This window comes from Panthera uncia, chromosome B1, assembly GCF_023721935.1.
Source record: "Panthera uncia isolate 11264 chromosome B1, Puncia_PCG_1.0, whole genome shotgun sequence".
NCBI classification, from domain to species: Eukaryota; Metazoa; Chordata; class Mammalia; order Carnivora; family Felidae; genus Panthera; species Panthera uncia.
In genome coordinates, this window is record NC_064811.1 from 100,859,394 (window position 1) to 100,885,623 (window position 26,230).

At 36.4% G+C, this 26,230-nt stretch overlaps 1 protein-coding gene across 4 annotated transcripts in view; it reads left to right on the forward strand.

Annotated features, from left to right (window-relative positions):
* BLTP1 (bridge-like lipid transfer protein family member 1) overlaps positions 1-26,230 on the forward strand; it is a 223,467-nt gene that overhangs the window by 174,658 nt on the left and 22,579 nt on the right. For 2 of the 4 annotated variants that reach the window (XM_049631120.1, XM_049631121.1), the window contains 14 exons: positions 7,081-7,307; positions 8,054-8,254; positions 8,448-8,578; positions 9,884-10,007; positions 12,326-12,435; positions 13,100-13,190; positions 13,782-13,844; positions 17,136-17,389; positions 17,955-18,170; positions 19,627-19,807; positions 20,424-20,625; positions 22,356-22,517; positions 23,021-23,160; positions 24,478-24,679. In XM_049631120.1, the coding sequence (XP_049487077.1) occupies positions 7,081-7,307; positions 8,054-8,254; positions 8,448-8,578; positions 9,884-10,007; positions 12,326-12,435; positions 13,100-13,190; positions 13,782-13,844; positions 17,136-17,389; positions 17,955-18,170; positions 19,627-19,807; positions 20,424-20,625; positions 22,356-22,517; positions 23,021-23,160; positions 24,478-24,679 (2,304 nt within the window). The remainder of the gene's footprint in view (positions 1-7,080; positions 7,308-8,053; positions 8,255-8,447; positions 8,579-9,883; positions 10,008-12,325; positions 12,436-13,099; positions 13,191-13,781; positions 13,845-17,135; positions 17,390-17,954; positions 18,171-19,626; positions 19,808-20,423; positions 20,626-22,355; positions 22,518-23,020; positions 23,161-24,477; positions 24,680-26,230) is intronic. The other 2 variants (XM_049631122.1, XM_049631123.1) reach the window with 2 other exon arrangements.

Consider the following 26,230-nt stretch of genomic DNA (forward strand, 5'->3'; position numbering starts at 1 on the left):
TTTCCTTCCCCTCCCCCATGGGTTTCTGTTATGTTTCTCAGGATCCACATAAGAGTGAAACCATATGGTATCTGTCTTTCTCTGTATGGCTTATTTCACTTAGCATCACACTCTCCAGTTCCATCCATGTTGCTACAAAAGGCCATATTTCATTTTTTCTCATTGCCACGTAGTATTCCATTGTGTATATAAACCACAATTTCTTTATCCATTCATCAGTTGATGGACATTTAGGCTCTTTCCATCATTTGGCTATTGTTGAGAGTGCCGCTATAAACATTGGGGTACAGGTGCCCCTATGCATCAGTACTCCTGTATCCCTTGGATAAATTCCTAGCAGTGCTATTGCTGGGTCATAGGGTAGGTCTATTTTTAATTTTCTGAGGAACCTCCACACTGCTTTCCAGAGCGGCTGCACCAATTTGCATTCCCACCAACAGTGCAAGAGGGTTCCTGTTTCTCCACATCCTCTCCAGCATCTATAGTCTCCTGATTTCTTCATTTTGGCCACTCTGACTGGCGTGAGGTGATATCTGAGTGTGGTTTTGATTTGTATTTCCCTGATAAGGAGCGACGTTGAACATCTTTTCATGTGCCTGTTGGCCATCCGGATGTCTTCTTTAGAGAAGTGTCTATTCATGTTTTCTGCCCATTTCTTCACTGGGTTATTTGTTTTTCGGGTGTGGAGTTTGATGAGCTCTTTATAGATTTTGGATACTAGCCCTTTGTCCGATGTGTCATTTGCAAATATCTTTTCCCATTCCGTTGGTTGCCTTTTAGTTTTGTTGGTTGTTTCCTTTGCTGTGCAGAAGCTTTTTATCTTCATAAGGTCCCAGTAATTCACTTTTGCTTTTAATTCCCTTGCCTTTGGGGATGTGCCGAGTAAGAGATTGCTACGGCTGAGGTCAGAGAGGTCTTTTCCTGCTTTCTCCTCTAAGGTTTTGATGGTTTCCTGTCTCACATTCAGGTCCTTTATCCATTTTGAGTTTATTTTTGTGAATGGTGTGAGAAAGTGGTCTAGTTTCAACCTTCTGCATGTTGCTGTCCAGTTCTCCCAGCACCATTTGTTAAAGAGACTGTCTTTTTTCCATTGGATGTTCTTTCCTGCTTTGTCAAAGATGAGTTGGCCATACGTTTGTGGGTCTAGTTCTGGGGTTTCTATTCTATTCCATTGGTCTATGTGTCTGTTTTTATGCCAATACCATGCTGACTTGATGATGACAGCTTTGTAGTAGAGGCTAAAGTCTGGGGTTGTGATGCCTCCTGCTTTGGTCTTCTTCTTCAAAATTACTTTGGCTATTCGGGGCCTTTTGTGGTTCCATATGAATTTTAGGATTGCTTGTTTTAGTTTCGAGAAGAATGCTGGTGCAATTTTGATTGGGATTGCATTGAATGTGTAGATAGCTTTGGGTAGTATTGACATTTTGACAATATTTATTCTTCCAATCCATGAGCAGGGAATGTCTTTCCATTTCTTTATATCTTCTTCAATTACCTGCATAAGCTTTCTATAGTTTTCAGCATACAGATCTTTTACATCTTTGGTTAGATTTATTCCTAGGTATTTTATGCTTCTTGGTGCAATTGTGAATGGGATCAGTTTCTTCATTTGTCTTTCTGTTGCTTCATTGTTAGTGTATAAGAATGCAACTGATTTCTGCACATTGATTTTGTATCCTGCAACTTTGCTGAATTCATGTATCGTTCTAGCAGACTTTTGGTGGAGTCTATCGGATTTTCCATGTATAATATCATGTCATCTGCAAAAAGCGAAAGCTTGACTTCGTCTTTGCCAATTTTGATGCCTTTGATTTCCTTTTGTTGTCTGATTGCTGATGCTAGAACTTCCAGCACTATATTAAACAACAGCGGTAAGAGTGGGCATCCCTGTCGTGTTCCTGATCTCAGGGAAAAAGCTCTCAGTTTTTCCCCGTTGAGGATGATGTTAGCTGTGGGCTTTTCATAAATGGCCTTTATGATCTTTAAGTATGTTCCTTCTATCCCGACTTTCTCAAGGGTTTTTATTAAGAAAGGGTGCTGGATTTTGTCAAAGGCCTTTTCTGCATCGATTGACAGGATCATATGGTTCTTCTCTTTTTTTTTGTTAATGTGATGTATCACGTTGATGGATTTGCGAATGTTGAACCAGCCCTGCATCCCAGGAATGAATCCCACTTGATCATGGTGAATAATTCTTTTTATATGCTGTTGAATTCGATTTGCTAGTATCTTATTAAGAATTTTTGCATCCATATTCATCAGGGATATTGGCCTGTAGTTCTCTTTTTTTACTGGGTCTCTGTCTGGTTTAGGAATCAAAGTAATACTGGCTTCATAGAATGAGTCTGGAAGTTTTCCTTCCCTTTCTATTTCTTGGAATAGCTTGAGAAGGATAGGTATTATCTCTGCTTTAAATGTCTGGTAGAACTCCCCTGGGAAGCCATCTGGTCCTGGACTCTTATTTGCTGGGAGATTTTTGATAACCGATTCAATTTCTTCGCTGGTTATGGGTCTGTTCAAGCTTTCTATTTCCTCCTGATTGAGTTTTGGAAGAGTGTGGGTGTTTAGAAATTTGTCCATTTCTTCCAGGTTGTCCAATTTGCTGGCATATAATTTTTCATAGTATTCCCTGATAATTGTTTGTATCTCTGAGGGATTGGTTGTAATCATTCCATTTTCATTCATGATTTTATCTATTTGGGTCATCTCCCTTTTCTTTTTGAGAAGCCTGGCTAGAGGTTTGTCAATTTTGTTTATTTTTTCAAAAAACCAACTCTTGGTTTCGTTGATCTGCTCTACAGTTTTTTTAGATTCTATATTGTTTATTTCTGCTCTGATCTTTATTATTTCTCTTCTTCTGCTGGGTTTAGGCTGCCTTTGCTGTTCTGCTTCTGTTTCCTTTAGGTGTGCTGTTAGATTTTGTATTTGGGATTTTTCTTGTTTCTTGAGATAGGCCTGGATTGCAATGTATTTTCCTCTCAGGACTGCCTTCGCTGCATCCCAAAGCGTTTGGATTGTTGTATTTTCATTTTCGTTTGTTTCCATGTATATTTTAATTTCTTCTCTAATTGCCTGGTTGACCCACTCATTCGTTAGTAGGGTGTTCTTTCACCTCCATGCTTTTGGAGGTTTTCCAGACTTTTTCCTGTGGTTGATTTCAAGCTTCATAGCATTGTGGTCTGAAAGTATGCATGGTATAATTTCAATTCTTGTAAACTTATGAAGGGCTGTTTTGTGACCCAGTATATGATCTATCTTGGAGAATGTTCCATGTGCACTCGAGAAGAAAGTATATTCTGTTGCTTTGGGATGCAGAGTTCTAAATATATCTGTCAAGTCCATCTGATCCAATGTATCATTCCGGGCCCTTGTTTCTTTATTGACTGTGTGTCTAGATGATCTATCCATTTCTGTAAGTGGGGTGTTAAAGTCCCCTGCAATGACCACATTCTTATCAATAAGGTTGCTTATGTTTATGAGTAATTGTTTTATATATCTGGGGGCTCGGGTATTTGGCGCATAGACATTTATAATAGTTAGCTCTTCCTGGTGGATAGACCCTGTGATTATTATATAATGCCCTTCTTCATCTCTTGTTACAGCCTTTAATTTAAAGTCTAGTTTGTCTGATATAAGTATGGCTACTCCAGCTTTCTTTTGGCTTCCAGGAGCATGATAAATAGTTCTCCATCCCCTCACTCTCAATCTAAAGGTGTCCTCAGATCTAAAATGAGTCTCTTGTAGACAGCAAATAGATGGGTCTTGTTTTTTTATCCATTCTGATACCCTATGTCTTTTAGTTGGCGCATTTAATCCATTTACATTCAGTGTTATTATAGAAAGATATGGGTTTAGAGTCATTGTGATGTCTGTATGTTTTATGCTTGTAGTGATGTCTCTGGTACTTTGTCTCACAGGATCCCCCTTAGGATCTCTTGTAGGGCTGGTTTCGTGGTAACAAATTCCTTCAGTTTTTGTTTGTTTGGGAAGACCTTGATCTCTCCTTTGAAACTTGGCAGGCCAGAAAGGCTTGGCACGATATCTACAGTGTGCTAAACAGAAAAAATATGCAGCCGAGAATCCTTTATCCAGCAAGTCTGTCATTTAGAATAGAAGGAGAGATCAGTCACGAGTCTTATAGGTCTCCCTTTATAAGTGAGGGCACGTTTATCCCTTGCTGCTTTCAGAATTTTCTCTTTATCCTTGTATTTTGCCAGTTTCACTATGATATGTCGTGCAGAAGATCGATTCAAGTTACGTCTGAAGGGAGTTCTCTGTGCCTCTTGGATTTCAATGCCTTTTTCCTTCCCCAGTTCAGGGAAGTTCTCAGCTATAATTTGTTCAAGTACCCCTTCAGCACCTTTCCCTCTCTCTTCCTCCTCTGGGATACCAATTATGCGTATATTATTTTTTTTTAGTGTATCACTTAGTTCTCTAATTTTCCCCTCATACTCCTGGATTTTTTTATCTCTCTTTCTTTCAGCTTCCTCTTTCTCCATAACTTTATCTTCTAGTTCACCTATTCTCTCCTCTGCCTCTTCAAGCCGAGCCATCGTGGATTCCATTTTGTTTTGCATTTCGTTTAAAGCGTTTTTCAACTCCTCGTGACTGTTCCTTAGTCCCTCGATCTTTGTGGCAAGAGATTCTCTGCTGTCCTGTATACTGTTTTCAAGCCCAGCGATTAATTTTATGACTATTATTCTAAATTCACTTTCTGTTATATTATTTAAATCCTTTTTGATCAGTTCATTCGCTGTTGTTATTTCCTGGAGATTCTTCTGAGGGGAATTCTTCCGTTTGGTCATTTTGGAGAGTCCCTTGCGTGGTGAGGACCTGCAGTGCACTTCCCCTGTGCTGTGGTGTATAACTGGAGTTAGTGGGCGGGGCCACAGTCCGACCCGATGTCTGCCCCCAGCCCACTGCTGGGGCCACAGTCAGACTGGTGTGTGCCTTCTCTTCCCCTCTCCTAGGGGTGGGATTCACTGTGGGGTGGCGTGGCCCATCTGGGCTACTTGCACACTGCCAGGCTTGTGGTGCTGGGGATCTGCCGTATTAGCTGGGGTGGGTAGGCAAGGTGCACGGGGGGTGGAGGGGCAGGCTTAGCTCGCTTCTCCTTAGGTGATCCACTCCAGGAGGAGCCCTGTGGCAGCGGGAGGGAGTCAGATCCGCTGCCGGAGGTTTGGCTCCGCAGAAGCACAGAGTTGGGTGTTTGCGTGGAGCGAGCAAGTTCCCTGGCAGGAACCGGTTCCCTTTGGGATTTTGGCTGGGGGGTGGGCGGGGGAGATGGCGCTGGCGCCTTTGTTCCCCGCCAAGCTGAGCTCTGCCGTCCGGGGGCTCAGCAGCTCTCCCTCCCTTTGTCCTCCAGCCTTCCCGCTTTCTGAGCAGAGCTGTTAACTTATGACCTCCCAGACGCTAAATCGCTCTTGCTGTCGGAACACAGTCTGTCCGGCCCCTCCGCTTTTGCCAGCCAGACTCGGGGGCTCCGCTTGGCCGGCGAGCCGCCCCTCCGCCCCGGCTCCCTCCCGCCAGTCCGTGGAGCGCGCACCGCCTCGCTGCCCTTCCTACCCTCTTCCGTGGGCCTCTAGTCTGCGCTTGACTCCGGAGACTCCGTTCTGCTAATCCTCTGGCGGTTTTCTGGGTTCTTTAGGCAGGTGTAGGTGGAATCTAAGTGATCGGCAGGACGCGTTGTGAGCCCCGCGTCCTCCTACGCCGCCATCTTCCGGAACCTCCCTCCAGTTCGATAAAATTATTTCTTAAGCAATAACTGGAAGGCATGGATTAGAAAATTCAGGCAGACAGAATATTAGTCATGCTGTGAAAACAATGTCTAGTTAGAATTGTCCAAACTGGGTGGAACAGAATTATGTGAAAAATAATATTGGAAAAAAATTAAGGAGTCTGGACTTAATTTGGTGGACAAAGGGAGAGCCATTTAATTTTTTTTTTTCTCCCTTGAGCAAGAAAGCAGAACCTTTAAAGGATTAGAGAGAAAAAGTATCTTAGGAAATAAGTTAGGAGATAACTCTAAAGTTATAACCTGTCTTGACTAAGATGATTTCATGGCGTAAATTTTTATTTATTTTACTTATAACTAAGTTACGGTAAGCTAAAGGGAGATATTTATTTAAGGGCTCTTAAAATGTCAGTGGGAGTAGAAGCTGATTAAAGTTAGCAGATTTCCTTTCTCTCCTTACTATTCCCCTTATCTTCCCCCAAGCCTAGCGTTGGTACTCATCCTAAGTAAATTGTCTCAGAAAGTAGTAAGGCCACTAGTCCCACTGACAGAGAACTGAAAAAGTTAAGAAATTTCCAGGAGTAATGTTAGAAGGAAAGGGTGATGACTGAGGTAAACATACTTATTTGGAGAAAGGTCACATAAAAGTCTTTTTCAGAACTCAGGTTTATAAGTGACAGCAACCCACTCAAACTAGCTTAACCAAAAGGGATTTATTAAAAGGATATATACGGATCACAATTAAACTTAGGAATGGCTATCTCAGTGAAGGTAAGGAACCAGCTCAATTCAGGGAGCCCTCAGGAACTACAGGAACCAAGATTTCAATTCCCACTAGGACTCTTCTTTGCTCCTCCCTGGCTGCTTCATTTTCTTCATAGTGCTGACCTCCTCCTTACACATGGCAGGAAACACGGCTGCCAAAAGCTCATGAGCCTCATCTCTCCAACCTCAATCACTAGAAAGGGACCACTGGTTTTGAAGTCTAGGGAAGGGATTTTAGTTTTCCAGCTTTGACTCTTACTTGGCCTAATTATCTAATTCTGGCTAATGAGTGAGGATTGTGGCAATTCCCACTACAACCATAGAAAGGTAGATCAGCTTGGGGGTGGGGAGAAGAGGGAATCTATAGTTCACAGGAGAAAGAAGGGTGCTGCACAGAGGAAACAAGAGATGCACACTTTGCAAAGGGAAGTCAATCCCACAGTCTGATGTTTCTGAGAGACCTAGCTGTGAGAGATGTTAGTTGTTACACAAGGCTATCATCCATTTTATTCCTTAAATATAGGATTATTTAAACGTTTATACTCAAGACTTAACAAAATGCCACTTCTTCATTTAAACAGAAAGTAGTAGTGCTGGAACATGGACGCTCAATGTATTATGGAAAATGTGTGGGATTGATGTCCACATGGATCCTAACATTGGCAAAAGGCTTAATGCTCTGGGCAATACCCTTACGACACTGACAGGAGAGGAGGACATAGATGATATTGCTGATCTCAATTCAGTGAACATAGCTGATCTGTCCGATGAGGATGAAGTTGATACTATGTCTCCCACTATCCATACTGTAAGTAAACTTACTGTTAGACTTTTCTAGACTGGCCTTTACCCTGAAATAGGGATTTGATTAACTCAATGTTATTTATTATATTGTAGTTGCTAAGTGTAAAGGAAGAGAATGGTGGTTCCATGTGTCTGCATTTTGTAATGCTGGTTTTTGCTTTTATAATATTGTCTTTTAATTGATAGTTTTCATAATGACTGTCAACAAACTTGTGCCTTAACTTAAAGGTAATGTACTAACATTAAAAGCAAAGTGCAAGCAAACCTGTAGAGACAGAAAGTAGATTAGTGGCTGCTGAGGGCTGAGAGAGTCGGGGAGGTTTAGATGGGGAGAGAGACTGCTGTTACTTTTGAGGTTTCATTTGGGAGATGGTGAAAATGTTCTAAACAGATTATGATGATGGTTGTACAACTTTGTGAATATACTAAAAACCACTGAATTGTACATTTTAAGTGGATAAATTTTATGGCACATGGATTATATCTCAAGAAAGAAAGATGCTAAAAAATGGATCTCAAAGCAAAGTGCATGCACACAAAATGAAGTATACACTTAAAAAGATGTATTTCCGTCTATACATTTTATAGTATAAATTATTTGGTAGTTAAAAATCAAGTTACTCACTACTTTCATTCTGGTACTGACTTAAAACTTTTTAAAACAAAATATCCTTTAACTCTTGTTTCCTGAAATAGTCTTGTTCTTGGGAAGAAATTTTTTAAAAATTAATGTTACTGTTTATCATTTAGAGTTCAGATGGAAGTTCAGTAAGTGGAGATGGCCACAAGCTCACCTTTGGGCAGCGACTTGTAAATCACCTGCTAGGCCTGACGCCCCCAAATCAGCGCTATTCTGTTCCTGCAGAGTATCTGTGTGACCCAGAGATGTGGGGCTCCCCTCAGTCTAGCCAGTCCCATTTGAAAGCATGCAGAGCTCACTCATGGGGAAACGTAGGTAGCCACTAAATAGATTCCTTGTGAAAATGAAGGGATTTGAATCACTGGAGAATTCTAATCATCGTACTTGATATAGATGGCTTTGATTCTTGCATGCTTCCTTTGATTTAAGGTGTCATTTTTGTGATAGTATAGATTAACTATGTGACCTGAGGGTGGTATTGACAGACATGTTTTGATTTTTCAGGAAGCTGTAGATTATCGAAGACCAGGAGCATCATGCAGCCAGCCAGGAGAACTTAGAGGAAGAAAAATCATGAAGCGTATAGTGGATATCAGAGAACTGAATGAACAGGCCAAAGTAATAGATGATCTTAAGTATGTGTATGATTTTTAATGTCACAGAATATTTTTAATAGTAGAATCATAGAATTTTCAGTGTGGAAAAGACTGGACTTGGGGCAGTACAACCCCTTTAATTTATAAATGAGATCACCAAGGTCCAGAAGAGTTTGGTAACTTGCATGAAACCATACATTCATTAGTGATGAAGTTAAGCGTGAAGTCCTAGTCTGGCGCTCATCACAACTCCCCATTTCTGGGCAGTTTATGACTGACTTTATATTCCATATATGTATCTCTACATGTGTATACACACTTATACATATTTTCACATGTGCATATTAACATATGCACTAGTCTTTTGCTAACGTTGGTATTTCTGGAATATAAATTTTTAAGGGAGGAAACAAATTTAGCATTTATTAAGTACCTATTGTGAATCTGACATGTTATTTCAATGTAATCCTCACAGGATTTCTGTGTGGCTAGATGGCATTATCCAAACTTTATAGGTGAGAAAACTGGCTCAGAGAGTTTAAAGAATTGAAATTTGAACTTGGGTGTGTCTGAATTCAAAGTTCATGCTTTTTTTTTTTTTTTTTTTTTTCCTGCCTGTACTAGCGGTTCTCTAGAACTAGGGTGGATATAGGGTGAATAGAGAGAGAGGAGTGGGTGGTGGTAATTTTTTTTCTTTATTAGTTGCCTGATACATAGTACTGAGTAAATAACTTGCTCTAGAATACTAAATATCCTGCCTATCAAACTGACATTTTTGTTTTCCCAGGAGGTGATATTCACGCTTTATCTTTTCTAATCTTCGTACACCTATGCCTGTGTTTTTTGCATTTGAGGACTTTAGACAAATATATGCATTTAGACAAATAAATGCATCAGACAAAATGCATATATTTGTCTCATATTGTTTAGGTATTACCTAAAAACTATTCATTGAATTAATTATGATATAACGATTCACATTTTCCTGTTGACTTACATTACAGTTTGAGTTTTGCTCTTAGGGGTTAAAAATGACTTGAAGGAAACTATACTTCCCTAAAATCTTACTTGAGGCTTAAATATATGTAGAATTTTACATACATTCTTCTGTAGAGTGGGTCCATAACTTTCATGAGATTATCAAAGATTCTCTTAATGCAGAAGTGGGAAAGAGCCATTTCCTAAAATGTTAGAGTTTTTTTTATTAACTTTATGGAGGGTTTTGGTCTGTCCATATATAATCTTCGATATTCTGAGAAGTGAAAGAATTAAAAAGGAGCAAGTAAAAATCAATCTTACTTTGTTACTACTTTACACTAATTGCAGTATTTGTTTTGCATCCAGAAAATTAGGTGCAAGTGAGGGAACCATAAACCAGGAAATTCAACGTTATCAACAATTAGAATCTGTTGCTGTGAATGATATTCGAAGAGACGTTCGTAAAAAATTACGGAGGTCTAGTATGCGAGTGAGTAAACATTTAAGAAGAATTTTATTATTAAAGTAGACCATTCTTTTATTTTTTAGTTTATGAAACTTTGTAAGGATACTTATGTTCTCTTTCTTCCTCCATTGCTAGTGATAATACCATTTGATTTGTATGTCTCATATCTACTATGTACTAGACGCTATTTAAAGCACTTTATATTTAACAACCCACTAAATCTGTACAACAGCTGTATGAGGTAGCCTGTATTATTTTCCTCATTTTAAAAATGAGGAAACAGACAGAGGTCAGGTAATTTGACCAAGGTTATACGGCCATTAATCTCAGTGGAGCCAAGATTTAAACCTAAATAGTGGGACTCTACATTCTGTGTCCTTAGCCACCACGTTTTGTCCACCTTTCATGAAATCATACTTTCTTTTTAGTCTTCAACTCAAAATGTTAGTCTTTTGAGATGTCCATTTTATTCCTCTCCCATTTTCTGCAGCTGACTTTACCTCTAAGCCACTATGTACTCGCAGCACTTCATTCTTTTCCCTTCGTTCGTTTAGTTGTCCGTACTAGAATCTGAGTCTCTTAAAGAACAAGTTATTTACCTTTGACCCCACTTCCCACCACATTTTTTGGGATTTAGTCCAGTTGCTGAACAAGTAAAATAAATATGTAGATAGATATACTATAAACATACAGTAGAAAATAATTCTAAAATGTATTCAAATAGAGGTAGGTTGCTTTGGGTTAAGGTGGTCTTGTTAGTGGAAAAAGTACTTTAAAAAAAAATAGATTCTTAACCTTTCTTTTTTTAATAATCAGCAGAACCCTCTATTTTTTTTTTTTTTTTTTTTTTTTTACCAGCATAAGGTTTTTGGGTCACACCCCAGTACATAAAAAACATTAAGTCAGAGTTGCTAGGGCCAGAGGAAGTGGAGAAAGGTTGTAGAGATCCAGGGTTCATTGACTTGAACTTTATTTCCTTGATCATCCCAAACTCCCAGATACCCTAGTTTGAATACTGTTATAAATTATTTATTTAAACTGAAAATAAAATCCAATCTGAGTTATTCATCACTGGCTTCTGATAATAATAAATGGATAGTTATGACTTCTAATGCATAAATCTGTGTTTAAAATTTTTCCTACCATATACCTAACAATCATATAATAGAATTAAAATACTGTTTTCATACTGTTTATGAGGTAGTTTATACTTGGTAATTGACTGTTGATAAAACTAGGTAGAGAGGATTAGGGAAATTACCAAAATTGTATCAGCATTCTTAACATTTACCTCATTTGTCATTTCCCCCTCAATTCCCCTTCAGTCCTCTTGCATTCCACATTTCCATTGTATTTGAGTCTTTTCAATATCTAGTTCCCAACTAGATACAGATTTGGAGAAGAGGGATTTGGAAACCAAGAGTGTTGAAGTCACCCTTCCCTTTCCTTTTTCCTTTCCTTTCCTTTCCTTTCCTTTCCTTTCCTTTCCTTCCCTTCCCTTCCCTTCCCTTCCCCTTTCCCTTCCCCTTCCCCTTCCCCTTTCCCTTCCCCTTCCCCTTCCCCTTCCCCTTCCCCTTCCCCTTCCCCTTCCTCCTCCCTTCTCTCCTATCCTATCCTATCCTATCCTATAATGGAGTTCTGTCACAGGAGTGCCTTTGGGTAGTACTTGAGATGATTGATGGCCCTCAAACCCAGCCTTTCCCTCTCTCCCTCCTGCTTTCCCTTAATCTCTCTTTCTCTTCCACCCCCAACCTAGCTTTCTCCCAGAATCTGTCTTTTTAATTCTCATTTTCTTTTGCTGTTCTTTACTTTTTAATCGTTTCTTTCTTCTCACCTTATTTCTGTACCCCTCACCCCTGCTCCCAATCTTTCTCTTTTCTCTTGCAGGCCAGCTGGTGACTCATATTTTCACTGTACACTCCTTCTAAATGACATTAGGTCCTGCTCTACTTTGATCCACCTATACTGTTAAGTGACATTTAAAGTCAAATTTAAAGTAACACATTATCAGGGCACCTCAGTGGCTCAAGTTGGTTGAGCATCTGACTCCAGGTCATGATCTCACTGTTGGGAGATCAAACCCCACATCCAGCCTCACATGGGCTGTGCTGGGTCCGGACCCTGCTTAAGATTCTCCCTCTCCCTAGGGCCCTCCCCTGCTCATGTGCATGTGTACTCTCTCTACCTCTCTCTCACTCTCTAATAAAAAGTAAAAATAAAGTGACGTGTTATTGACCTGGGGGAAAAACAGACTAATTTGTTGAATAGAATAATATTTTATCTGTAGTCAGATATTACAACACCATCAGTTGTTTAAAGTCACTCTTCTCCCATTTCATTAGGCTGCTTCCCTAAAGGATAAATGGGGTTTGGGTTACAAACCAAGTTACAGCCGTTCAAAAAGCATTTCTGCTTCTGGAAGACCACCTCTTAAACGAATGGAAAGGGCAAGGTAATATATATTTCAACCATTGAAACAAATAACAAAATTGCTGACTCCTTTACAAATGTCCACTACTTATTTATTGTGTTCTAATTGGGGAAATTACATAATTAAGGGAGCAGAAATAAACCTCATTAGTCAAATACTGGTAATAATGGATACTGTCAAACTAAAAAGTTTGAAGAATTCCTCTATCATATTTATACCGCAATCATTGTGTGCTTTTCAGTAAAGAAGTACATTGCTATTTAGACAAGTTTATATGTAAACTTATAGACTACTCAAAGAAATGAGTATTTGCATATTATTAGCTGCTGCTATAAGTTTGTCACTTTTAGATAAGGTGTGATTACATACACATTTAGCATAGGAAGAAATGGAAATTTTACATATTAAAGAAAAATACTGTCTTACTAATAAATGAGCACTTGAAGTAAGAAGTATAAATTTTTACATGGTTTAGTTTCAGAAAATCTCATGTTAATCAAAACCTTCAGTGCTTTTTTAATAGTATGCTACAGGTTAAGAAATGGAATACCAAAAATTTAACCCTTGGATAAGGTAAATATTTAGAAATCTTTAGAATGTTAATGTCATTTGTGAGACTTCTGTAAAGTCCAGGGGCTTTTTTAAAACAATACTAATGTTTTGTAACTTTATATTTTCCTTACAGTTCTCGAATAGGAGAAACTGAGGAGCTCCCTGAAATCCGTGTAGATGCAGCATCTCCTGGACCCAGAGTAACTTTCAATATCCAAGATACAGTAAGAGAGATACTATTGGTTCAAGATACACAGTGCAAAATAATTTTTATTAATTACAAAATTATAGTAGTTACACAATTTCAAAATACTAATTCCTACCTACAATGAAAGTGTGGATTGTGATGATTGAAGTATCTAAAAATTACCAAACAGCAGGACACTGCCTCTGTGCCATCATTTGAGAGCCATGCTGCAAGTGTTGTATGTCTGACATCATTAGTTATATGTCCTAGTGCAAGACTAGTGTTTTGCACCAAGAATAAAGACTCTACTGCTTGTTCTTAGGTAGAAAGATTTTGTTGAGTAATTTTCCTTTCAAGTATGAATCCGCATTAGGTCTTTTACACAGGTGTAAATGCAGAATGTTTATACTTTATGTATTTATGTATTTTATTATGTATTTTGGTTCAGAATGTATAGTGATAATGGTAGAAACCAGAAGTCAGAAAAGGTCAGCTTAAAAGTTACATTTAATTTTATGTATGTTAAACTTTATGTTAACTTTATGTTTGTTTTTGAAGATTTGTTTACTATTAAACCATTGTTTATTTTTCACGAGTTTTTATATATTTTCTTATTATTTTAATTAAGTTGAAAAAAACAATATGGGGAAGTACACCACAATCCAGCTCTCCTGGGGAAGGGTATTTTCAGGTACTTATTAAGAACAACATAAATTTTGCTTTAAAACTAATTAACCACCCTCAAATCTGCTTTCACATTGTCTTTCTCTCATTTTGTACTAAACTCAGGCCTCAAAAATATTTTACATAAAGCTTTAAGATTGTTTGAATTCTTTTTCACCATGTCTGTCTTACAAGCTCTTGCACAAATACATTTTATTTCTATACTTTGTACAGTATTATTGAATCTCCAAAATTAAAGACTAAATCAGCTTACCAAATTGACCAAATCATAAATCAAAAACTGCTATTTATTAGTTATTTGCTAATCCCTAAGTGCATCTCTTTTCCTTGCATTCAACTACAAAATGAATCTTTTCTTTAAAAAAATTTTGTTAACTAATTGAAACTAGAATTAAACTTCTCTCAGAAAAATAAATTAATCCTTGAATGTTATTTCTTTGGAGTCACTGGTATAAAAAAGCATACATGTATAAAAGCAATCCATTTAAAAAATACTCTCATGTTTGGGGCGCCTGGGTGGCTCAGTTGGTTAAGCATCCAACTCTTGATTTCGGCTCAGGTCATGATCTCATGGCTTGTGAGATCAAGCCCTGTGTCAGGCTCTGCACTGACAGCATGGAGCCTGCTTGGGATTCTCTTCCTCTCTCTCTCTCTCTCTCTCTCTCTCACTCTCTCACTCTCTCACTCTCCCTCTCTCCCTCTCCCTCTCTCCCTCTCTCCTTCTCTCCCTCTCTCCCTCTCTCCCTCTCTCCCTCTCTCCTTCTTTTCCTCTCTCCTTCTCCCCCTTTTTCCTTCTCTCCCTCTCTCCCTCTCCTTCTCCCTCTCTCCCCTCCCCTCCACACACTCTCTCTCAAAATAAACATTTAAAAATACAAATAAAAATTAGTCTCATGTACAAAACTGTGGAAAATGTGCTACACAATCATTTATAAGTTGAATTAACATTTTTATGAACCATATATTTTCCCTAAATATAAGTCATGAAAGTAAACTGAATTTTAAAAATATATCTATAGGGGTGCCTGGGTGGCTCACTCAGTTGAGTGTCCAACTTCAGCTCAGGTCATGATCTGACAGTTCATGGGTTCAAGCCCCGCATCAGGTTCTCTGCTGTCAGCACAGAGCCCAGTTCAGATCCTCTGTTCCCCCTTCTCTCTGCCCCTTCTCTGCTTCTGCTCTCTGTCTCAAAATAAATAAATATTAAAAAAAATAATTTATAAAAATATAGCTGTATACTAGGTATATAAATCCTTGTCTAAGAATTTTCTGTCAAGTTACCTTAATTTGACATGTATTTTGTTTCCCTTTCCCCACCCTTTTAAGTTATAGTCTCAGTATATATCCTATAGTTACACTGAATTTAGTCAAACTGAATTTTGTTTTAGAACTATTAGATTATAGTGAGCTTGATAAACATTTTTTTTCTACAAATGAACTTGGAAGTAAGTTATTTACAGAATTGAACTGAGTGATTCTACTAATTGATTTTTCCCCATCTAACTTTCTTTTTTTAGTTGAAATATAATTGACATGTAACATTAGTATCAGACATACAACTAATGATTTGATATATGTTTATATTGTGAAATGATTAAGTGGTTCTTAAGGGCATTAATATTTGAATTGGTTCAAATCCTATTTTTAAATAGTAATGTATGCTATTTGTAAAAAGTAGTATATAAAAATCATAAATTACAAAATAGATTAAGGCATGGCTAAATATAAAATAAATATAAGACAAAGGGATATTTACACAAACTCATACTACACTTTTAAAAATTGAATATGTTCTGATAAATAAAACCTTACATATTTACTAAATAACATGTATATTATAAAAAGTGAGGAAAAGCTGGACTCTGCATATTTGAAATTTTGATTATAATAGTCTATTTTTATGTATCTAATTTTGTTGTATCTAATAGTAGAATCAATAGATTTCATTCCTTTGCACGTTACACTTTACAAAGGCTTTTCACATTTTCAAGAGATATTTAAGCAACTCTCAAAACAGGGAATACAAATTAGATCATAGGAAGTTTTTTTGTTGTTGTTTTTTTGTTTTTATTTTTTTTTACCTTAAAGACAGTGGCCTCCTGGTGAATCCTCAGTGACACAGTGTTTATAATAAACTATTCATCTTAAAAAATAATATTCTTGAGTTTGATATCTTAATTACATAACTATTTGCACATCTGTCTTTAATCAATTAGGAACTTGTTTCTTCAGCTCAGGTCAAGATCTCACAGTTTGTGGGTTCGAGCCCCACATCTGGCTCTGTGCTGACAGCTTGGAGCCTGGAGTCTGCTTTGGATTCTGTGTCTCCCCCTCTCTCTGCCCCTTCCCTGCTCACACTCTGTCTGTCTCTGTCTCTGTCTCTGTCTCTCTCCAAAAAAAAAAAAAAATTAAAAAATAAGTAAATAAAAATAAATAAAATACACCTAAAAAAAGCGGGGGCACATGGGTGGCTCAGTTGGTTAAGTGTCCAGCTTCAGCTCAGGTCGTGATCTCATGGTTCATGGGTTCAAGCCCTGCATTGGGCTCTCTGCTGTCACCAGAGAGCCCACTTCAGATCCTCTGTGCCCTGTCTCTCTGCCCCTCCCCAACTCACACTTTTTCTCTCTCTCTCAAAAATAAACGTTAAAAAAATATATCCACGTAAGAGACTCTTAAATACAAAGAACAAACTGAGGGTAGATGGGGGTGGGTTAAATGGGTGATGAGCATTAAGGAAGGGCACTCTTTGGGATGAGCACTGGGTGTCATATATAAGAGATGAGTCACGGGGTTCTATTCCTGAAGCCAAGATTACACTGTATATTAACTAACTTGAGAATAAAAAAAATAATAAAATAAAAAGTAAAAAATTTGCTTTAATGCAAAAAAGTATATATCTACAAAAAGCATCTAGAAGCATGAGGTACTTTCTGTACTGACACTGCATGCTCTTCTGTCGCTAATTGCTCTCTTGCCCTTCTGATTTACAGTTGATCACATTATTTGCTTTGTCCCCATAGCATGTTTAACTTAAACAATTACACAACATGTACTAATTAACAGGATGATAGAGGCTTCTGTAAAGTAAATTTCACTCTGTCAGTCATGTGACTTTCCTGCTTCCCTCCTTGGTGTGCTATTTCATGTTCATAAATCTGACCTTTCTTTCAGTTCAGAGTGAGGAAATTCAAGTCTGAGGGAATTTTAAACGTTTAAACATGTTCTTTTTCTTTCTCTTTTTTTAATTAAGAAAAGATACATAAAATGAACCTGATTTCATGTTTTCTCTTTTTACAATCAGTTTCCAGAGGAGACAGAACTGGACCTTTTGTCAGTAACCATTGAAGGTCCCTCCCATTACTCATCAAACAGTGAAGGATCATATTCTGTGTTCAGCTCTTCCAAAACTCCAGGAGGCTTTTCAACAGGCATTCCTTTCCAACCTGAAGAGGGCCGACGGGATGACAGTTTGTCTTCCACTAGTGAAGATTCTGAGAAGGATGAAAAGGATGAAGATCATGAGAGGGAAAGGTTTTATATTTACAGGAAACCCTCGTAAGTAGCCTTTTTGTTTTGAGATGCTTATGCAGTATTTCAGAGTTTAGAACTTATCTTTAAAGCATTATGTGTAACTATTAACTTTTATAGAAAAAAATCTTAATTTGCCTCGCCAGAGTGAGACTAAGAGACATATCTGTGGCTTACTAATGTAATTTAGCTCCATGTGGCATAATTTTTTCTTTCCCTATTCTTCAGTCTTTTAATAAAATCAGGAAAGTAACATTTTACAATTTTCAAATACGAAATCTCCTTGAAAATGTAGACTATATTTCATACACCAATATTTAGACACCTTAATAGCAGTGATGCTGTCTGTGTCATCAGCACCTAGCATGTTGCTCAGCACATGATAGTTACTGAGTGCGTCGTTGCTGAATAAAATGTGACTCCATCAAACTTAGGAAAATCTTCAATAGTATGAAGTAGTTGAGTTGTATGTATGAATTTATAAAATAGTAAAATTTATTTACAGACTGTTGCTCACGTAAGATATTGGAAAATAGTTTGTTGAAAATTTTTTCGATTTAATACAGTGTAATGATCAGTTTTCTTTCTCTAGACATACATCCCGTAAAAAGGCAACAGGTTTCGCCGCTGTTCATCAACTATTTACAGAACGCTGGCCCACAGCTCCAGTCAACCGAAGTCTTAGTGGCACAGCTACAGAGAGAAATATTGACTTTGAACTTGATATACGTGTTGAAATTGATAGTGGAAAATGTGTGCTACACCCAACTACCCTTCTACAAGAACATGACGATATAAGTTTGAGAAGGTAAGAAATTGGTCAGAAAACGGTACGTGTAATTTCATTTGTTAGAAATACTATTTATATATCACTGAATTACAACAAACTTTCCACCCATGTCCCAAAATGCAGATTTAAAGAGTGGATTTAATCATACCTGCAAAGTTTGAGTGGTTATTTGTATAATATACTATTTCTTTAAACAAGTGTATAAAATTTTCTGGCAACTGGAAATGGATGTCAGATTTAGATTCTAGCAATTTAACTAAAAGAATTGTATCTTTGGAATTCTCCTTGTATCGTGCACATTTCTATTATAAAGACAAGTGCAGTACACTGAGATATCTTGGTTATTCAGAATTTTGATGAATTCAAATAGAGATAAAGATTGGGAAACAGTGGCACAGAGGCCTCAGTATACTGGACTGTCGTTTAGGATATAACTGCAGCTTTACCATTTGTTTCCATCATTAAAAAAATGGTGGTATAAATAGGCTTAAGATTAGATTATTTTTTCTTGAATTTTTTCCTTTGCTTTTCTTTGACCTAATCTAAAAAAGAGCTAAAGAGGCACGCACCTGGCTGGTTCAGTCAGTTGAACATCCAGCTCTTGACTTTGGCTCAGGTCATGATCTCAAGAGTCGTGAAATCAAGCCCCATGTCGGGCTCTGCACTGGACATGGAGCCTGCTTAAGATTCTCTCTTTCTCGCCCTCTGCCCCTCTCCCCTGCTTGTACTCTCTCTCACTCTCTCTCTTTCTTAAAAAATAAATAAATAAAAACTGAAGAAAATAACAATTGAAGGGATGGGGAGGAGGTAGAAATGTAGATTTTTAAAAAAGGGCAGAATGCTGACAGTTGTTGAAGCTGGAGCCTTAGGGGTTCACTGTACCATTCTGTTTACTTTTTGAATTTTTCATAATAAAAGATTTTTAGGGGCACCCGGCTGGCTCAGTCATTAAGGCATGCAACTCTTGATCTTGGCATTGTGAATTTGAGCCCCACATTGGGTGTAGAGATTACGTTAAAAAAAAAAAAATTTTTTTTAATGGTCTATTTGTCTAAGGAGGGTTTTATAAAATGAATAAAATGAGAAGATGAAAAGGCACTTACACAATTGAATTCCTACAAATGTAGTAGTAATGATAAGAATGTTAATTTGTTATAATAAATTGCCGATATTCAGCTGTTTTTACCTACGTAAAGGGCAATTTCATTTGCCTCAGCCTGCTATGTTCATGTGAAACAATTGCGGCCTCAGGAAAGAATAAAGATAACTCCCCTATGTAGTTATGGAAAATACAACATAAACATCATCCATGCAAGGCATTAGCCAGTTTAGCTAGAGATGCTAATAAGCTTTACTTTTTCAACTTTATTAATGAAGGATTACATTCCACTTACTGTATAAATAAAAGTTTGATTTTAAACAAAAGGAGATAAATGTCCTTTTTAAAAAAGATAAAATATTTTTCTGTTTATAGGAGTTATGATAGAAGTTCCAGGAGCTTAGATCAAGATTCTCCTTCAAAAAAGAAGAAGTTTCAAACTAATTATGCTTCTACTACCCATTTAATGACTGGCAAGAAAGTGCCATCATCTCTACAGACAAAACCTAGTGACTTAGAAACAACAGTATTTTACATTCCTGGAGTTGATGTAAAGGTAAAAACCTAAAAGTCTAGGTTGTATTATATGCATCATTAATTATCTTTATATTCTAATATTAATATATCATTTATTAATGTTAATTATATTAATATTAATATGTAATTTCTATCCGTCTAGGGTTAGCTTATTCTTAGTGGTGTTCATTTTCTATCATACACATTCTTCCTTTACCGAGTATATTAACATGAAACTTCATTTTTCTCGATGCAGCTATATTCTGAACATAAGAACATCTAAATTATAGGTTGCCACTTCTTTTATATATCTTTTCCATTAAATTTTGGCAGTAAAAAGTTACTTTTTTATACAGTGAATATTGTATAAACCTTTACTGAACCTTTCCAAGTCCAACTTAATTAAACATCTATTTTTTAGATTCTAGAATTATAGAATGCTGTCACATTAAGCTAGAAAAGAATTTATTATCTGGGATGACTTTTTAAATTTTAAATGAAAAAAAGTTAAGAATCTTACTAGCATCATAACATTTACTTGTAAAATGGGTCTTCTGACTGCTGGATTGGTGTTCTTTCTTCCTCATTTTTCTACATTTGTTGGTTTTCTTCATCTGGATTATTTTAATTTTGAAAGTTTATCTGTCTTCATACAGTTGCATTACAATTCCAAGACACTAAAGACTGACTCACCTAATGCCTCCAGAGGATCTTCCTTGCCAAGAACACTCTCTAAAGAGTCCAAGCTGTATGGTATGAAAGATAGTGCATCATCTCCTCCTTCTCCTCCTTTACCCTGCACTGTCCAGAGCAAGACTAACACCTTACTTCCTCCCCAACCCCCACCTATTCCCTCAGGTATTTCAGGAAAATATACCTTATTTTTAGTTTTTTTTTTGTAACTTTTTGATCATCACCTATTTGCTCTATTGAGAATTTCTTTCAAGTGTACATGTTTAAGAAAAAAGGACATAGATTTGCCAATAACGACTGTATAAAATTCATATATGGAAATGTGGCCCAACTACTTTTGGATATTTTTCAAATTGATACTACCTTAGAATATCAGTGTTAAAAAAAAATTTAATATACTAAATAGTTTAACTTTTATACACGCACACACATACACACACACACACACACACACACACAAATGTATTTAGAAAAAATGTTCTGCAGTTAATATGTGGGAGCTTATGATTTAGATGGAAACATTAAACTTACACATTTAAGACAAAGTACATTGGTCTTAACCACATTTATTATCTATTTTTGCATAATAAATGATCCCAAATCTGGTGGCTTTTAACCTCCAACACAGTTTGTGTGGATCAGAAATTGAGCAGCAGTTTGGCTGGTAAAGTCATTTGTGACATTGCAGTCAAGGTGTTGGCTAAGTCTGCAGTCGTCAGAATGCTTGACTAGGTCTGGAAAATCTGCTTCCATCACTTCCCATTCACATGGCAGGCAAGCTGGTGCTTTCGTACCTCCCCACTTGGGCCTGTCCACTGGGCTGCTTCAGTGTTCTCATAACAAGGGAGCCAACTTCCTTCAAAAGGAGTGACCTCGAAGAGAACGTGACTGAAGATGCAATACCTTTTATGGCCTAGCCTCAGAAGTCACACACCATCACTTCCACAATATCTTGTTGATCATACAGGTCAGCCCTATTCACTGTGGGAGAGAACTACACAAGGGCATGAATGCCAGGAGGCAAGAACCACCGGCAGCTATTTTGGAATCTGGCTATCACACCACATGAATACCTCAAATATACATTAGAATTTCCAAAACAAAAATTAAAATTAAAAAATAAAAAAAAAAGGAATATCAGACAATTATTTGAAGATGTTTCGTTTGAGAGATGGAACTTGATACATAAATCCTTTAAAGTAGCCAGTAGTCATGATAATCATATTTTTTATATCCCTTTTCAATTGACAGGGAACATCTATGCCCATTTAAGTGCAGGACAAATAATATTATTCCCATTTTATAAATGAGGAAAGCTCAGGTTCACAGAAGTTGAACTGCTTTGCTAGGTTTACAAAATTGATGTATGTTGGGGGTAGAAACCTAAGCCAAAGTTAACTAAGTCTTAGTTAGCTATTATACTCATCTGCTGACACAGAATATTTGTTATGTAGGAGGAAAGAGATGGCAGTCCATGTAGGGGAGCATTATAAGTATCTATAAGCTAAAAACAGAAGAACATAGGAAAGCCTGAAAACAACATTTTTCTTCACTTACCACAAAATATTGTTAGTCAACACTCTCTATATCTTCTTAAGTGGACAAAATAATGCTAAATGAAATACTAAGCAAAGCATAAACTTGAAAAATTGAACCAAAATTTGTGACCTAGAGCAAGCAGGAGTAACTGTGGTATTATGTGCATCATTAATTATCTTTATATCCTAATATTAATATATCATTTCTATCAATCTGCTATTTTTATTGCATTCTTGTATGGTTTATGTATAAGGTGCTTCACCTGATGAAACTGTCCTGTAGTTCTAATTTCTCATAGAATTATTGTATGTTTTATGGGAACTATTAAATTCACCTCACATTTGTAAATGTTCTAGCCAAAGGAAAAGGAAGTGGAGGAGTCAAAACAGCCAAACTGTACGCTTGGGTAGCACTTCAGTCATTGCCAGAAGAAATGGTTATTAGTCCCTGCCTGTTAGATTTTCTGGAAAAAGCTCTAGAAACTATCCCAATCACACCAATTGAAAGGAATTATACAAGTAAGTATTCTCCTTATACATTTACTTCTCAATCACTTATATTTTAAAAATTCTATTACTTAGAAGAATTTTTAGTGCTATTATATATTATTATATACTCTATTCAGTGATCATGAATTACAGAACTGAAAAAGAACTTGAGAAATCATCTAGTCCTCATTTACAAATAAAGAAATTAGGTCTTGGTGAGGTTATATGATTTTCCCATGGCCACAGCTAGTTAATGACAAAATTAACATCCTTAATTCCTACATTAGATTCTCTCTTGGACTGGAAACTTCTTGAGGGCAAATACTTAATTTTCTCTGAACAGTGTTATAACAGGAATTGGAATTTGGAGAAACAAGCAAGAGGTTTGAATAGGGAAACATTTGTAGAATGATGGGCCACAGAAGCAAGTTTCTGTGTGTTCATATCCCTGATCTCAGTACTAGCATAAGAGAAAAGATCTTTTAGTAAATAGTTTGCCCTTGCCCTAATAATAAAACTAAATATTTTAACAGCTGTCAGTTCACAAGATGAAGATATGGGACATTTTGAAATACCTGATCCTATGGAAGAATCAACAACATCATTAGTATCATCTTCAACATCTGCTTACTCTTCCTTCCCTGTAGATGTTGTGGTTTATGTACGAGTTCAGGTGATATACTTCATTTATTCCTTTTTGTTTTAAAGAAAAATGTTTTTCTTAAGTTTATTTGAATATTTCCAATATTATTTTCCTTAAAGTTTCCTTAATCTTGGTTCATGGACCTTTAGTATATCTATCAGGGCCTAGAGATTGACATATGGGAAGTTTATATATAATTTTATATGTGTATTAACTTTTCTGCTGGGCTATCAAATCTTAGATTTCACACTGTTATGGCAAAAATAAAAATGTTTACATTAAACCTCCTTTTTTACAGCATTTTATTCCTTTTTTTGTTAGGACACCTGTATTTCTTGCCATTATGGTCCTTTTGGGGCAAATATAAAGTGTAATTGAGATATAAGTCACATAATAGTACCTTTGTTAGATTTTTGCTAAGTTATGGAATTTTTATTTAGTATTTTATTATAAAATACAGTCTTATCAGTAGGCCTTTGGGAGTATATATTAGTATCTGATTGAGTCCATTTATTAAAGAGGACTTGAAAACCACTTGTAACCAAACCTCGGGATTTTTTTTTTTTTTTTTTTTTAGTTTATTTATTTTGAGAGAGGGAGAGGGCAAGCAAATGGGGAGAGGGGCAGAGAGAAGGAGAGAGAGAATCCCAAGCACATTCTGCACTGTCTGTGCAGAGTCCAGTGTGGGGCTCAAACCCACAAACCCATGAGATCCCGACCTGAGCCGAAACAAAGAGACGGACGCTTAATCGACTGACTCACCCAGGTGCCCCCAAACTTCAGGATTTAGTTAACCTTCAATTAAAACCTGATAATCTCAAGAATAAAAGAAACTGATGGCCATCTGTTCAAACTATTTTCTACAACAGCAATTTGGCCAAACGGGCTTCAGTCTGATCTTCTGGAGTTTTGCATTAGTCTTTTGAAAATATGATGAAAACATGTAACGGGTGACAGCTAGAGAGTTTATACAACTTCTGTTACTACAACAGCTTTTTAAAAATTTTAGTATAAGAGGAATTATTTCCTTTAAAAAACTTAATTATGAACAAGTATAATATGAACACAGACACCTTTAAATGTTTTGAATTACCTAAATGTCTAAATATGTATCACTCAGAGGTACCTCCTCAAATATTTAGATTTTTTTAAATGCCATTTTATTAATACATTTTGGTTAATATATCATGTATCTGTTTGATAAAGGCTAGGACATTAAACACAAAATCCTTTTGTGTTTGGTATATGTGGAATGAAATGGAAATTAAATATAAATTCGGAATCCAGTATGAAATGTTTTAACTTTTCTAGTACCTAGAAACTTTTTTGGTTTTCTGTGCCTTTTAGCCCTCACAGATCAAGTTTAGCTGTTTACCAGTATCAAGAGTAGAATGCATGCTGAAGCTGCCATCCCTGGACTTGGTGTTTTCTTCCAACCGAGGAGAACTAGAGACTTTAGGGACCACATATCCCACAGAGACTTTATCCCCTGGAGGTAATACTACCCAGAGTGGAACAAAGACCTCTTCAAGCAAAACTGGAATACCAGGTATAGAAACACTCTTTATTCCACTGGTGTAAAGCAAATTCTACTTTTTAAACAAACATTTTACTAGTAATTAGTATGTATTTCTAAAAAATAAATTTGGAAAAGGAGAATATTTGAGAATTAGAGTATATACGGAAAAAATACAGAGATCAAAGTTTTTTAGTCTATTTTGTACTAATATATTTAGTATATTTTGGTACAAGTGAATGACAATTGAGTAACATTTTTGATTGGCTTGGAGGTATACACTCCAAGCACTATGAAATAACTGTCATGTTATTATACATCTAAGTACTTCTGAATGTTTTATGTTATGCTCTATTTTTACATTTAAGAGTAATCAGTGTTGCAAATGGAAAGTAAGAGATGTAGTTATCTTGCAAGAATTGATCACAGTGAAATAAAATTGTATGAGGTAGTGTGTATACACACACACACACACACACACACACACACACACACACACACACATTTAATGGTAAATTTTGTTGCCTGACTCAAATATCCACTTTATGAAAGGTTTTGTTTTTAAGACAGAACCTATGATTTCCTGGTGAGACACTTACTGTTCACTAATATATTAAAGCTGTCATTTCTGCCCTAAAAATCATACATCACATATGCAAATCATAAAGATTTTATTCTTAAGAGACTACAATGAATGAAATGGATACTTATGAATAAGAGAACTATCATTAAAACAATGGTTCATAACCAGGGGTGATTTTGCCCCCAGAGGATATTTGACAATGTCAAAAGACACTGGAGAAATGGCAAAGCATTTGGTTGCTGTGTGAATCTTTGAAAGTTTCACCATAAAATAGGAAAACAAAAGTTAATATTTTAGAAATAACTTTTGCTAATGTGGTTGCCCACTGTCATACTTAGCTCCAAAATATTGCTGCTAGAATTGTGTTGCAGTCAACAAAATATTGGATTGGTAGTGTCCATTTTTGTAAACCTATTTTTTGATTATAAAATTAACTCGTTCATTATAAGAATACAGAAAACAGAAGAATGCTAAAAATGAAGATAATAATATCCTTTTATAATAAATAACCAGTATTATCACTTCCTACTTACTTTCCAGCATTTTTATAGATAGTCTTCTTCCTAGGAGAAATTTAAATATGAAGTCTTCTGCTATGTATCTTTTAAAAACTTAAAATACAGATTTTCCCAAATTATTAAATATTCATATGTAAATAACTTTAATGATTGCATGATATTCCGTCATTTTGATCACATATTTGAGACTCCCTGGGCTTTTTGTTTTCTATTTTGTAAGTAATATTGAGATGAATATCTTTGTATATAAGTTAACATCCTTAGGATAAATTCTTAAAAGTGTAACTCCTGAAAGAGAGTAGACATTTTTAAAGCTTTTGATATGTTTTTCTCTTCTTAAATATAAAGATTTATATTTTATTTTATTAAAAAAAATTTTTTAATCTTTATTTTTGAGAGAGAGAGATAGAGTGTGAGCGGGGGAGGAACAGAGAGAGGGAGACACAGAATCTGAAGCAGGCTTCAGGCTCCGAGCTGTCAGCA